Genomic DNA, 16,307 nt, shown 5'->3' on the forward strand with positions numbered 1-16,307 from the left:
ATTTGGTTTTCCCTTCAAATTTTAAAATTTGGAGTAAAGTGTGGTTCTTTAGCCCATTACAAGGGTTATCACAACTGGAATTATTTCTTCATCTATTAAAATACTATGAGGAATTCATCAAGAGTGGGATTCAATTTTTTTTTTACTACCAGTTGTGTGGGTGTGGCTTGGTGGGCATGGTATGGCTTGGTGGGTGTGACAGGGAAGGATATTGCAAAATCTCCATTTCCTCCTGATCAGCTGGGATTTGGGAGGCAGAGAATAGATGGGGGCGGGGCCAGTCAGAGGTGGTATTTACTGGTTCTCCAAACTACCACTACCGGTTCTCCAGAACTGGTCAGAGTCTGCTGAATACCACCTCTAGTATTAATACATCAAGGGTACTTTAATACTTTTACTTTACTTTTACTTTTATTTAATGTGATGTTGGCACTATTGACCTCTCCATAAATATCTAAGAATATTTCAGGTATCAAATTAGTGGAAATGGAACATTGTGAAAGAAAGATCTACATTGGGGATGAATAAAAAACTATTAAGGGAGGAGGGGGAAAATCACTTAGAACCAAGAAAGAGGAAAAGTGTGAGAAAGAAACTCCAAAGAACTCTGTCTTGATTTTGGTTGGTATAATATGAGGTAGAAAAACAATTTTTTGGAAAGTTTTCAATATTTTATTATGCTGTCCTACAACAATAAAGACCATTTCTGGAATCTTTGGTGCCCCTGTTTTTTCACCTTTCCCACACCGAAGACATGACAAATATAAATCATTATTACATGCAGATGATGATGTATTCTTTACTGACAACTAAAAATGTTCTTAACTTTATGGATCAATATTTATAGTACAATACTTTGGTAAACATTTTTCAAGTTGCTTCATTAATTAAATGAGATCTAATATACTATTTACTGGTTTTAAGGTGTCAATGAATATTTGAAGAAATACAGCTTCATATTTTGTATGAATTCATTTACATAACTTGGAATAATTATTCTTAGATCCCTTTGTTGAACTAGGTTAATAGTTCCTAGTAACTTATCTCAGATATAAACAAATAGTGTAAAATCTCCAGGAATCGATGGGGAAGAATAAATGTCAAAATAAAAGTAAGTCCAAAGTTGATGTATATTATTAGAGGAATCCTATGTTAATATTTGTAATGGGTTTTAACCAGACTGATAGGATACTGAAAAACTTTCATGGTATTCTCAGACTTGTAGATATTCTATATTAGAATTACTTTTCTCTGGATTTTAATTTGTCAATTTTCAATTATACCACTGGGCCTTTATTGTCATCTATATTGCTTTGGGAATTCAACTGATTATCTCAAAAATTATTTTGGGAACAATTAGAAAGCTGCTACATTTCCTTCTTGTATTTTGCCAACATTTTGATTTCTAATTGGGTTTCTCATATTAAAAGTTTCAAGATTTGTATATTGGGAAGGAAATTTAAATTTAATCCAACTCTTATGAGAAATTGACATTATGGGAAAATCTAAACTGAAGATTGCTGGTAAATAATTATTATGGAAATTATGGACATTAAAATTTTCTTCAAAAACAGTCCATGTTTGGCAAAAAAAATACATCCCGTTTTGGATTATCTAAGACTGTTTGATAGCTTCTTGTTTGATTAAAATATCTTTTAAAAGTATACTGGGTCTGAAGAAATAGTTGTTTCTGAAGTTTCTAAACTACTGATATTATTACAAATGTTCTCAAAGTTGCTAAACCTATAGTTAATTTATTTATAACTAAAAAGATGTATTAAGATCAATATGGGATAATTTGGAGATAATTTAGAATAATGAGTTGGAATATTTTGTCTTAAGAAATCAATGGGCTACTATTTTATTGTTAAATCAGTATGCAATAATTTGTTAATAAAACAGCATAATATTTCCTATGTCTAGTAGAAGACCCAAAGGATGTCTGGCATGTTGCAAGAGGAGAAGACAGTTAAGGCATCTATATCTGGTTCTATTTTATACTGACATTATATAAATTTAATATCAGCGTAAAGTAGACCCCAATGTAAGTGTCTAACTTTCATGTGACGTCTTCCCCTTGCATCATGCAGGTGTTTGAAACATAACACTATATTAATGGTATTAATACGATATTGGGGAAAAAATAAAGATAAAAATGTTGAATGTAATGTATTATATTCACAATTTTTGGAACATATTGAACAGTGAAACTCTGCCTTTAATGTGTGTAGAATTATTGCTGCCCTTGGAGCTCAGAATAAAGAGACCCACTTTGGATCTCATCTCACATCACTGATTTTTTCTTTCAGTGCACCCCCTGTTAAGGCAAATCACTTGCATATTCTTTACAGAATCTCACCAATGACAAGATACAGCCAAATCGAGAAGTCTCATGGGTGCACACTGGTATTTCCTTCACATGCTCACAGTCTTTAGAAGACCAAGAAATATGTCACTCACAGATCAAAGCGCAAATTCTGCTTCTCTTCAAAAAAGTAATCGAGGATGAACTTCCGCACAAAGTCGGGGTTCAAGGTGTTGTCAATGACTTCAGTCCTGCCAAACTGAAAAGGGAAAGGGAACCAAATGAGCGTAGCAAGTGCAATAGCGTTGTAACTCATTAGCAATAAGACTTGGAAAGAAACAGTATTTTTAATCACACTCCAAACTGATTCTGGGATGTAGGTAGGGTGGATACATTTAAATAAGAGGTGGCATTAAATATCTTTGTTTTATGCTTCTTACAAGCGTCATCAATTGCCTCCTTCCAGTCTTAAGAGCAGGAAATAATTCTTTCATCTCTTTGTCTCCAGAGTGAATAGTAACTTTCAGATGTGCTGACTTCAATTTCTAGCATGCTGAGAAATCGTCTCACTGGCTGGGGAGAGGCTTCTATCAGAAGTCTGATAACTTACAGACAGTTCAGAAATTGGGCTGAGTGCCACAGTTTGCCTAGTTCTGCTTCAGGACAAAAGTTTTACTCTTGGCAGATGAAAAGGAACAACATCAACAGAAGAGAAGAAAGAGGATTTGTTAACTTTCCCTCCTCCTTACCAAAAATCGTTTCCTTGAACTGCATATAGTTCTTTTGCACTTTACATGCAATGGTCAAGATTTAGTTATTAAAGCTGGGTGTACTAGTACTGCTGTTTCTAGTTATGCAGCACTGCAGATAATACACACGAAGGCAGAAAGAGGTAAATATGCATCGATTGGCTCAGCAAAGAAATGAAACACAACAAAGCAAGAAACAGTATCTAATCAATTGAGTTTCAGTCAAATTATTGTTTTTATAATATATCAAAAATCTGTGCCACCTCCAGCATGTCAGAATTTCCAAGCTCGGCAGCCACAGTTGTTTGATTTGTTTCCAAAAAAGCAAGAACTCTTCCAAGCCAGCAGGCACATTTGGAAGAAATGCTCCACATTTAGGTGCAAGCTAGAGACATTACAGCAAGTGACGCACATAGAAAGCAGCACACAGTTACATAGGCACAGCTGGGGGGACAGGGCAAAATATACTGGTGATATCAGCAAAGGGGAGGAGAAAAAAATCACTTGCGAAGACAGAAGCTTGTTGCATCAAGAACTGCTAATTTCCTCTTTGCATCACAACAACTAGTAGTCGCCTTGAGACAAAGCTAGCCTAGTGAGAATATCTGAAGGCTACATGACTAAGTCTCCAAGTGCTTCAATTAGTCAGATATTAATTAGAGCCATCATTCCTCATGGGGGGTCACACAACAAAGGGGTCAATTTTCAGAACCTCTAACATGTTCTGGAACTAGAGGAATTTCAAGCGTGTATAGCAAATGGCAGCAGAGATGTTCAAGGCCAAGGCAGAATGGAACAAATCCAGATACGTAAGATGACAGGATATGAAATTGTCTTCCCATAAAAGGGGAAATTCTTTAAAAGGCAAAGAAAAGTTAGGAAAAATACTGAAACGGGAGCTTTAAAAAATCTGTTTGTCTTTACAAACCTCATGCTGAATTGCCAGCTTTCCTCTTGCTTTCTGTGATGAATTGTGATGTCAGAAGCAAAAGAAAAGTAAAGAATTTGATTAAGCTTTTGATGAGTATTTGCCACACAGAGAATTTTGTGTCCTCAAGCCAGCTTCCCAAAGGGAAAAAGTCCACAAATGGGAGCAAGAAAATGTGGATACCAGCTTTAAACTGCTGACATCTAAAAAACCATAAAAGAAAGTTTTGTAGAAGAAATAAAGAGAAAGTACTCTGGAAAACTGAACAAAGATAGTAATCATTCAAAAACATTCAGGACAGAACTTAAGCTATAACTGTGTTAATGAAAAGGAAGCCTCTGCTATTAAGCCCAATGTGTCCATCAAGTTGCAGTCACCTGAATATGTTTAAGGATGAACCAAATGCTTATACCGAAAGGAAGAGAATATTCATTCACAAATGAAGGCAAAAATACGTGTCCCAGGACAATGTTGCAGGATCTAATTTCAATCACCGGGACCAGAATGTTAGTCTTCTGAGCTTGCTGGAGCCCATCCTCAGGGAATTCCTCTCTCACTGGAATGTGTGAGGGGCACATACTGGTGGGAGAGAAGCTCCCTGAGCTGATAGGCTCCAGCACAAGTCCGAAAGCTCAGAAGACCAGCCCTCTGGTCCCGGTGATCCAAATTGGAACCTGCAGAATATTTACTATTAAAGAACACAAGATAAAAACCTGATACTGCCTAACACTGCTTAGATGTCTTAATTTCATAAACGATGTTGGTGAAGAACGAGAAGTCCTGAGTTCAAATCACTTTTAGCTATAGTTACTGAGTGATGTTATGTTGATCTGTGTTAGCCCAGTCTTTCAGTTTTGATGTTGGGGGTGTGGGGGAACTGGAGGCAGGACTTTTTATACTGATTTCTTTAAGGAAAGGTAGGATATAAAATATAGCAAAATAAAAATAAACTGAGTAAACTGACTTTATGCCCTCTCTGGATTCCAGTAGTTCTGATAATGTCAGCAAGGGAAAGAATTGGGGATTGGCATTTAAGATAATTTGCAGCTGGAGGGCAAACAGTGTTTCCAAGAACAACTGATTCATGAACCAAAGTGCTCCTGGGACGATGAATTAGACAAATAAAGCCAGAATGTAAAAAAAAAATGATATAGTCCTACAACACTGTAGTAAATGTGCAGATGTCTAGAGCAGATTTTAGCATTCCTGCTCAACACAAGTAGGAACTTTGTCAGGTTTAAGCAAGACAATATGAATATGTGTATATTGATGGGAAGTCTGCAAATCTAGCTTTTCCCTACCCACACGATGTGCAATACTGTGAAATAAGAGGCAGACAAATAATTCAAAATTAACTGTGCTAGCAAATTATTTTGGTCCTTAGTCCATCATATTCCAGCACAGGCTAGAATTCTCTCTACTTTACTTGTATAATTTATACCGGCAGATACCCCGGTAATAGGAGTACAGCAGCACTTATCTTTTATTACCATTTAAAGAGCAAAGGATAGGAAGTAAAATCAATGGGAACAAGAGCAAGATATAAATTTGCATTAAGAAAATATACCAGGCATGCTATTTACACGTGTGGGCTGGGTTATTTATTATGTGCTGTAGAAAATGTCATCCTGTCGGTTTCTTTCAAAAAGAAAATTGCCTGCATGTTGTAGAATGAACTTTCCTGCTATGCCCAGACACAGTTTGCAATACAAGGGTTATCAGAGCTGAAAATATAACATGGTGCCAACATGATCACTAATAACTTCTTTGATTGCCCTTCACCTGATTTGTGCATTTAAAAAAAACATTCACGGATATGTTTGTCCTTTATATTAAGACTTTGGTTTAATTTCACTTTCAAGAACTCATATGGGGCCCAACTTTGTCCTATTACTTTTTTTTTTTTTAGAAAATAAATATTAGACATGGCTGCTTGTTTCAAATTTGAATCCACTTGCTCACAAAATAGGATGGAGGTGAAACAGAGATAAAAGTTTATATGACGGCAAACAAGAAGAAACAACAGGTAGAATTCTGATACCATTTTGAAATTGGGCAAACCCTGCCCGGCCCAGCTTTCAAAAATTCCAAATGTGTTGAAAATCCCAGTTTTCAAAAATTCCAAATGTGCCCACTAGCTTCAAACAGTTAGAGGACTTGTCCTAAGGAAACAAGAGCTACAAGTCAGAAGTTAGGTAGTGAAAAAAATGGCTTTAGAATGATATTCCTTAAGCTGGTGTTTCTCAGACTTGTTAACTTTTAAGATATGATTTCAACTTCTACAATTTCCCAGTGAGTTGAAGACTTAAAATCCATCCATTTTAAAGTTGCCATGTTTGAAAAGCACTGCCTAAACAGTGGCCTTCCAATTTTCTTAAGGCTACCTTTCTGAGTTGAACATACACTGTATTAGCTCAAGAATACCTGGATAGCATTTTGGGGGGGGGGGGGGAAGTTGGATCAAAAACAACTTTCTGACATTATTATAAATTTAACCCTAACCCTAACAAGGCTGAAAGAGAGGTTGATATTCCAATATGTGAACATGCGATAGCTAATAATAGGGAGATGGCCTTTTTTATAGTGTTTTGGAACAATTTTCCCTGATAGGTATATTTACTAGGATTATTCTTTTTTTTTAAGTTCTTTTATGTAATTCAGGCAATTTACATTCATATTTTAAAGGATGTACAATTTAACATTGTGATTGTTATGAGCTTTGATTTTTATTGTATTTCATATAGCTTTTGATTTTTTCTAAAATTGTTTTTATTAAAAAGATTTTACATGTATAATAAGTACTTTTAAAAAAAGATGTAAATGTGAAAGAGAAAAAGAAAAGACAGGTAAAAGAGAGGATGTTGAATATGCTGTAATAAATACATATGTGACTCCTGAGATGTGAGAGTTGCTCCAATAGATTCCAATAGATCCCAAGAACAATATCAGAGTGCTCTGTCTTTTACACGCTCCCCTTCACCATTTTGTTTATCAAAGAATCCATGTTTATTTATTCAAAATATTTACACTCTGTTGATTGAAGAAGTAGCTAAACACAATATATAATTAAAACTAATTTCCATAGAGTTGGTGTGCTTGCCACGCAGAGATGCTGAACTTCATTACAGTAACTGAGTCACTTTGAGTATGCATCTGTTAGCAGGAAAACACAGAGCTTAAAATAATAGTAATAATATGGGATGTTTTTAGCAAATCCCCCAAACGATCATGTTGCTATGGGCTGAGCATCTGTTATTTTTGGGAAGGCAGAGGCACCGTATGTTGGTCTGAGGATGATTTCTGCAGTTTTAAGCTGATGCTACTTGGGGCATCCTACTTCGGGCAGGTGACTGGATCTAATAGCAATAGCAATAGCAGTAGACTTATATACCGCTTCATAGGCCTTTCAGGCCTCTCTAAGCGGTTTACAGAGAGTCAGCATATTGCCCCCAACAATCTGGGTCCTCATTTTACCCACCTCGGAAGGATGGAAGGCTGAGTCAACCCTGAGCCGGTGAGATTTGAACCGCTGACCTGCTGATCTAGCAGTAGCCTGCAGTGCTGCATTTAACCACTGCGCCACCTTGGCTCTTGAACTGCAACATGATTCACTACCCAGTTTCCATTTCTATGACTGCAGTGAAAATAAAAACACCCTTGAGTCAAGTTTAATTCCTGATGACTTCACAGATCCAACCCTGTATTTCTCTTAGCAACAATGGTTTTCTACTGCCAATGCTTTTTCCACAGATTTGAGGTTTGTGGGGGAAGGGTGCTTCCTCTATTTTACCTACATATCAATTTTGTTTAGGGTTCCCAGGAGTCTCCTTTCTGAGTCCTAACAGGCTTGACCCTCTTTAGTTCCTGAACAAAGACCAAGTTGGCCAAGTCCTGCTATTTGTGGAGGAAAATAAATTGATTCCCCTCAGAGGGTTAATATTTGAAGCTTCTTACTTCTTCTTCAAAAAAGGTTAAACCTCTTAGTTTGGCATTCAGTTTCCACCAAACATCCTATTCTATTAAGATGAAAAGAGATGAATTGAGATTATCGGTGTCTTCTATAAATGCCACTGAAAGAGCCTCAAAATTGTTCTCAGAGTGAACCTCTTTCATATCTACAAGCTGGCATGTATCTAGTTCCTCGTATTATAATGTATAAGCTACTCTTGCCCAAACTGAACCCTCCAGGTGATTAGAAGCAGAAGTCTCTGCCGATTTGGTCAATGAAATTCAGGAAATGTGGGTTGGAAATTAGGAAAAGGAGTCGGAACAGAATATTTTGAGGATTGTAAAATTGGAAATGAATACTACATAGATAAATATATAAAGGAATATAAGGGACATGTTAATAAAATTAATGTAGCTATGTACGATAAGTAGAAACTGTTCGTTGTTATGTTAAAATATGAATGGAAATGACAAAGTCAGAAAGGTCACTCTATGTCCCATGTTTTTAATGTTTATTCAACTAAAAAAAAAGAAATTCAGGAAATGTGGGAACTGCAAAGATAACCAGATTTAGGAAGACTTTGACAATTTTTTACACCACTGACATTGCAGCCTAAGATTAGCAACAGTGAAGAACCAAGCACTAAATTAAAATTTAAGGAAGTAGTAAATCATGATCTCTTCAATGCAAATCTCCCCCTCTCTTCACCAAAGTATTTTCCAGAATCTTTCCAGGGAAGGAAAGGCTTAAATTTCTCCCATCACAATTGCTTTGACAGTTCCTCCTACCCACCAACTGCTATTTGCAATTTTAAAAATATCCACCTTCAATACAGACACATTTAGTTTAACTCTTATTAAGAGGTAACAAATGATCAGTTGGGTTCAGTTCATATGAGGGAAGGACTCTTCCGCCTCTCTGACTTGATATGAAAAACAAGTACAAATATTCTTCACTCTTCTAACAATGGAGATATTTCTGTTTAGCCATCTGGTTAGGCTAAGAGCAAAACTCATGCCAACCATATAAGGCAGTTTTCTATTACTTCTCTACCGCATGCCAAGAATTGCTCTTGATTTCAGGCATTCCCCCATCCTTGTACTAAGCATGTTAGCTTCATAATTCCAATCTCATAGACATTAGTACCACCACAACCACCATCTCTCCCTCTTTCCATGTATATGTGTGTGTGTGTGTGTGTGTATACACACACATACACACACACAAACATACACCTATGTTTCATCTTGCCCAAATCCTACCATTAGTTTGGAAACCAAGGCCAACAAAAGATTTCCTTCCTCCCAGATATTCCAGATACCAAACTAGTATAATATCTCATGCATCTCCTCTCACCTTAAACTTCAGTTGGCTTCTTTCTATCATTCAGGACAGTGTTTCTCAAGCTTAGCATCTTTTGGTTTGGAATTCTGCGAGCTGAAATCCACACATCTTAAAGTTGATACAGCTGAGAAACACTGATCTATAATAGGAGGCCTTCTGAACTACTGCAGTGGCAAATAAATTATTCTGAATGTCTGCTTGTATCTGGGGGGTGTAATTAAGCCAGGGGCATTTGTTCAGGTGCTGAGCAAGCTCAGTTTCTTTAGTTCATTCTCCATGTCCATGGTGGTTATTGTCTTTTCATTCCCCCTCCCAAGCTTTTTTAATGCCTCTGTTGGGAAGTGAGTTGCTGGGGACTCACAAAGAATAGCAATATACACAGATTAGCTATATGGCAGCTGGGAAGGGAAAAATAAGGACAAAATAAGCCTCAAATGTTATCTTCAAATATGAAGCAATACTTTAGGGAGCTATGTCTGTGATGAGTTATAATATTAATAACCATTTCATTTTAGTAATCTATGTCCACAGCAGAGAAATGCAAAAAGCCATAAAACATTCAGACAAGCTGCAGATGAGTTGTTCGGTGTTATGTGTGGAAAGGCTGCATTTAAGAATTAAAGTTAACTTTATACCAATGGAAGTTTGTATTGCAACAGCAGCGTAAAATGACTAAATTCTCAACTTAGAAACATGATGGCAATTCAGCGTTATAGTATTTGATATGAATCAAAGGGAATAATTTTGAATCTAAGAGAAATAATAAGAGAAGATGCCTAATAGGTGATGCCTATCTTTCAGCTAGCTTTGCCCATGTACATGTTGGAGAATCAAGTGATAAAAACTTTTCTGGATCATGTCACTTCAGAGAACAAGCTTGAATATTTCATTTCTAATTTCATCTCATTCACCAAATGAAAAAATGGATATGTTGTAGGAAAAAGTTAACCCCCCCTCTCTCACACACACTATTTTCTATTTGAATAGGAGACTCTACCCTTACAGTTTTTAAGTGGGACAGTCCAGGAGAAGTTTCAGAACCAGAAAGGGATGTATTAATGGGAGAAAGGGGGTGAGGGGTGGGAAGGGAAGGGGTGGGAAGGGAAGGAAACATGTCTATGCAAATATGTTTCAAGTCATGATGTTATTAGTGCAGAACCAAATAACATATAACTCAGGGAATCCAAAACATATTCAGATACAGGGCAGTGCATATTGAATTTTTATCTATGACTAATATGGGAAAAGGTACATCACTTGATTTTGATTGTCCAAAGCATAGCAATGAAAGGACAAACACAGAACAACTGGAGAAAAACAGTACCTTGGCTCTAGGAAAGGGAAAGAATTCCAGAAGGCAGTTTCCACTGGGAAATTGTCCACCTTAATATTCCAGAGGAAATGCAGCAAACTGATCTTGAGCAACAGTTCATCAGCTCAGCTGCTCAGTCAGCAGTGTTGAGGAGATACCTGATTTCAGCTACAGAGATTTTATATCTTTGTATCTTAGTTCAATCCCCTTATATTTCTATTACAAAAGAAGAGAGGGGAGGACTTGCTGAACTCACCCAAGTTAAGATTTGCAGCAAAATCTAAACCAGGGACTTTTTGGTTAAACACCTTGTACTTTTGCTCTCTGTTACTACTTTAAATCTCAGTAAAACAGTAGCCAGTGATATGGTCCAATGATTACACAGATTGTGACACCAATTTTGAGAGACAATTGTCAGTTGGGGAAAAATGCTGGATGACTAACATACTGCCAACAGCCAGAAAGATTATTTTGGGACTTGGGAATTTGATGATGACAAGGAAATACACACATGTTTATTCTTTGATTACAACTGTTGGCTTCAAATTCTCTAAAGAAGCCTTCTCTAAACAGATGCACTTCATATGTGTTATATTAGTTCTAACAACTCCTAGTCAATAATGAGTAAGGATGGTGGCATCTATAGTCAAAAACATTTACAATACTTCAAGCCTGGAAAAGCCATAACAATTGATCTGAAACATTCATCATAAGGCCCATCCAACAGTGAGATATCTGCTCCACTTTTGGAGTTCAGCTTAGTAAAATGAGAGAATCCCAAGATAAAATGGGACACATAGCCTCCATACTGCTTATTGTCCAGATGCAAAAGGAACACATGAGTGAAACTTGCCCTTATAAGTTCCAAAGGAATGGCAAGTTCTTTTGAAATAGGTAAATGATAGACTAGAGATAAGTCCATATTCTAAGAAGCAAGCTTTGCCCAAAATGAGGTACTCCAGATGCATTGCCTTTACTGGCTGAGGGTCCAAAATCTTCAGAAAACAACATTACAAAACCTGACCTGATCTGTTGCTTTGCCCACTGTGATGCAGTTGCTAAGCCAGTCTTAAATGCTTATAGAAAAATCATGGGGCCCTTTTCTTCTGCAGAAAGAATGGAATTACTCCTGAGAAACAAATAACACAGCCTCAGTGGTGCTGTTTCCAAATAGTTAATTTCATAGAACAGAGAGTCTCTCCTTACTGGAAGTGTTTATGGAAAGCACTCAGGAGATGCAACAGTCACGTAACTGAGTGAAACAGAGATAGACTTCAACATTATTGGAATGGGATGATGGGGGGAGGGAGAACATCATCTGCTCTTTTTCATATTGTGGCAACACCACACAAATTCCCTTCTTGCTGTTCTATAAAAAGTAACTACATTGGCAATCAGCAAAATTATTGAGGCCTCTCCCATCCCTTTGTAAAATGGGGTAGGAAACCCACTGCTTATAACAGCCATTACATAGAAATACATGCTTCCAAGAATGCATGATTCATAAACCTGTGTTGAACAAAACATACTTGTCAGGAAAAGAGTATTGTATGAATATAAAAATAGGTTAATTTACTAATCAAATAAGTCTATGCAAACCCAGCTTTTAAGTGCAGATCAGCATTTAATGTGAAGCGATGTCACTTCCCTCCCTCTACCTTAGCAATAGCACTTAGACTTATATACCACTTCACAGTGCTTTGCAGCCCTCTCTCAGCGGTTTACAGAGTCAGCATATTGCTCCTAACAGTCTGAGTCCTCATTTTACCGACCTCGGAAGGATGGAAGGCTGAGTCAACCTTGAGCCTGGTGGCATTTGAACTGCCAAATTACAGTCAGCGGGCAGTCAGCAGAAGTAGCCTACAATACTGCACTCTAACAACTGTGCCACCGAGGCTCTTAACTTGAATGGAGAAGCAGTATTTTATTTATTTATTCTATGTTGCTTTTTACCCCGTCTTGCCCACAAAGCTTGCAGGTTAGGTCAGTTCAGGATATCAATGTCATAACAAGGTACAAAACAATAAAATAACCATAATGATTCACTAAAGCAAGTTAAGTCCTTAGATAAAGAGGAAAAGTAGTGGGGAATTAGTTAGGCTCCTCCCCCAATGCAACATGGCAGGCATACTCCTGCTAAAAATCTTGCAAAACTGTCCTAAAGTTTCCTATAAGGGCACCAAGTCACTTGGGCATTTCAGCTGCTTATGAGCCGGGGGAGAGGAAAGACCTCGGGGACCAGATATGCTCTCATCAGAAAAATTGTCTTCCACAACCCTCTGCAAGGTCTTAGGGTCTGCAAACTGGTCAACTGTGCAGCAGTTCATGTGTAAGCGTCCGTCTCTTGCAATGATGCCTTCGATAAGTGCCAAGAATGATTTACAGATCCAAAACTAAAATATTTACAGGTTTCTTCTTCATGATTTGAGGTGTGGGAAGGAGACAGAAAAACCTGGGAGGATAATCAGGTTTGTAAACAGAAGGGACCCTTCAGTACAATTTGCATTTAAGAGCAAGTACCTTTATCCTCCACTTCTTTCTCACTCTAATGTTAGATCACCGAGCCAAAGAAATAAGGCATAGGATTCCCCCCAGCACCCACACACCAGCAGTCGTGTGTGAAAATATGAAAAAGTAGGAAGAGAGGAGTAGGAGGTCTTATTTTTAAAAGCAACAAGTTTGTGTTTCAGCGAGAGTTCAGGAGTGGAAACTTGCCCACCCATCTACAGCTTCTATCCCTTCTGTTTCTCATTCCAGGTTTCCTTTTCTCCTCTGATATTTCAATCCCAGAAATAGGGATTAGCAGGAAGTAAAGTTGAGAGTCTGCAGAACAACCACCCACAAATCTTGATAGAGTTTTGCTTTCTTCCCCCCGCCCTTTTATGTCTTAAATCCAGCCCCTTAATTTGCCTTCCCATGTGGCTGCTATGTGCTGGTTTTCAACATCCAGATTTACTGTTCTCGTGTCTCACTTTGGCCTTAACTTCTGTCCTTTCTGCACTGTATTTTCAATTCTAGCCATATTCTGTTTCACATCAATTGGATGAATTTCCATCAGCCTATGCAGCTTTATGCCAGCTACCCCAATGCCATATTGCAGTGTTTCTCAACCTTGGTCATTTGAAGACGTCTGGACTTCAATTCCCAGAGTTGAAGTCCAGACGTCTTCAAATAGCCAAGATTGAGAAACACTGTCATATTATGCTATGCTAGGACAAGGGAATGCAAAAGCAATCCAATGGACACATACTAAGTGTGAGTGAAGCTTTCAGAGTGAAGCTTTCACACCCTTCAGTGGTGCCACAACAGATAAACAAGGCATCTCAGCCATTTTTAACCAACAGAATTTTCATCAAATGCCTTTAACCTAGTCTGCTTTTCAGATAATAAAGAGGTGCACACACAAACACACACAGACACACACACACCAAGGCACAAGATAATAATGTGACTTGCAAGAGTTGTAATAAGAGGCAGTAAAGCAGAATGAAATCCAGGAGATATGATCTGCTGGAGTTACTATTTTTCTGAGACACAAAATTTTCCATTAACACACAAGTTACATACCTCTCTCCACTGCTTGGTCTCTATGCCCTGAGTATACAGCACACATACTGTAAAGAGAAAAAGAATCAGAAGTTAACTAAGCCACCAGCACAGACTGTATTAGGCAAACTTCACAAGTTTCTGCAAGATCAAAGGCTAAACAAAATCACTGAAGCTTGATCCCCCACTGGTGACGTTGGGGGTGGGGGAGGGAGAGAGACCGAATCCCTGAAAACTGTAAAGCTATGGTGCATTATTTCTTTTTCTGCCCCTTTTTCTTTTTTCTTTTAAAATATTGTTTATTGGTATGTACACAAAAATAGCATCTAAAGTTTTTCTATGTTGCTATTAATGAAAAGCATTTTCCTGCGAACTCAAAAAGGCAAGAATGGGGAAGATTTGATAATGGAAAACTGAAATGGGAACTAGTTGCAACAAATACTAGAACTTGTGATTTGATCAGGTCTTAGATGCAAATCACATTTAAAAAGCTCATGTTGAACTGTTTGACATCTTAAACATCTATCATATTTTTGTGTGTATTTGTGTTTGATCTTCACAATAGTCTTATGAGGTAAACTGACTGACAGAAACTGGCTAAGAAAGTATCTCAGCTCAGCATCCTAACCATTCTGCTCTATCAGCTCAAAAGAGTGGATTCGTTACTTTTACATCTCAGCTCCAATAATCTGAATAACATCAATTTCATGAGTATGACTGATTGCTTTTGTCTTCCCACATAATGAAGTAGCACATTATTTGCCTTAGCTTACATGAGGAAAAAGAGAGGCTGTTTTGAAATCAGAAGTTATATCACACTCAACTGAGAACTACCGCATGCCAAGCCTAGTCCTATACAAAAATTAGCGTCACTAGAATTCTTGTCAGAAAGAACACAAAACACTGCAGCTTAATTCCATCCAAATTCATTAGATTCAATAGGTTTATTCTGTTGAATCAAAGTAGACTTGCCTTGGCAAGATAGGTAGGATAGAACTTTAATAAATAAACAAACATGGGAAATTCAGATTTAATCCCCAGTTCCTCAAAAAAAAAAAAAAAACCTCAGTAGATGATTTGGGATTCATTGTTTTATCTCAGCTTCAGCTATATATTTTTTGTGAAGACTTCTCAGCTTAACCTATTTTTTGTGACGATAATACAAAGTAGGGGGGAGAACGCTCATGTTTATTACATTGAGTTCATAGAATAAAAATAGAATATAAATAAAAGGAATAACTAAACCAATAGCCTTTGGGTTCTGGCCTTATTTTACTGTCCAAATCCATAAGGAGAATCTTCTGTCATGCTTCTTGGATTGGACTCTCCCTACAACACAATATTTTTCTGTGCTTCTCCTTCTGTATAAGTAGCAATGAAGCAGCTGGGCTATAAAATAGAGAAAGAGCCACAGAAGATGTGCTCAAAAGCTACCCTGTTTTCTTCTGCTGAGAGGTGGATACTTCCTTCTACAAATCAAGGCCAAATCTAATGCTTTCATCAAAATGACAAAAGAGACAAGAGACCCAGTGTGGTCTAGTTATTAAGCCCATAAGCTTAAAAACAAGGAAACTGTGAGTTCTAGTCCCAATTTAGGCATCTAAGACAGCTGGGTGACTTTGGGCCACTCATTCTCTCTTAGCCCAATTCCCTTCACAGGGTTGTTATGGGAGGAAAAATAGGAGGACAAAGAATATTAGGCATGTTTGCTGCCTCGAGTTATTTATACAAATAATAAAGGCAAGATAAAAAAAAGCAACATCACAAGGTTGTACATGATGTGCATAAAAAATAATAATAACACAACTTGAATTGGGACATAGTGATGCTGTTTTCATCTGACCTCCTTGTGGCTACCTCTGCCAAAGTCTACTCTTCTAGGTACTATGCTAAATGCAGAATCAAGAGAACTGTATCTCCTTCATGATTTAGCATAGAAAAACCAAACAAGACTTTTAAATTGCCCAATAATGTATTTCAATAATGTATTTGGCTCACTTTCAATTGCTCCCCAATACTAAAGCAAACAAATGGAAAAAAATGATTAATGAGATTTTAATGAAGAGAAGCTGACAGAGAGCAAAGGTCCCCCCCCCCCCAGGTTCTGCTGGTCTTTTATCTGCCTAAGGATCTATACATACTAGTTGTAACCTCAGTGCTAATCAAAGGAACTA

General features: G+C 37.4%; 1 protein-coding gene across 1 annotated transcript in view; it reads right to left on the reverse strand.

The window, feature by feature from the left end:
- CPNE5 (copine 5) overlaps positions 1–16,307 on the reverse strand; it is a 154,232-nt gene that overhangs the window by 98,350 nt on the left and 39,575 nt on the right. The window contains exons 3-4 of the mRNA XM_014058313.2: positions 14,155–14,201; positions 2,461–2,564 (exon numbers count right to left, since the gene is read on the reverse strand). Coding sequence (XP_013913788.1) covers positions 2,461–2,564; positions 14,155–14,201 — 151 coding nt within the window. The remainder of the gene's footprint in view (positions 1–2,460; positions 2,565–14,154; positions 14,202–16,307) is intronic.

Source organism: Thamnophis sirtalis, unplaced genomic scaffold, assembly GCF_051295495.1.
Source record: "Thamnophis sirtalis isolate CommonGarterSnake01/CBP01778 unplaced genomic scaffold, rThaSir2_p1.2 scaffold_7, whole genome shotgun sequence".
Classification (NCBI taxonomy): Eukaryota; Metazoa; Chordata; class Lepidosauria; order Squamata; family Natricidae; genus Thamnophis; species Thamnophis sirtalis.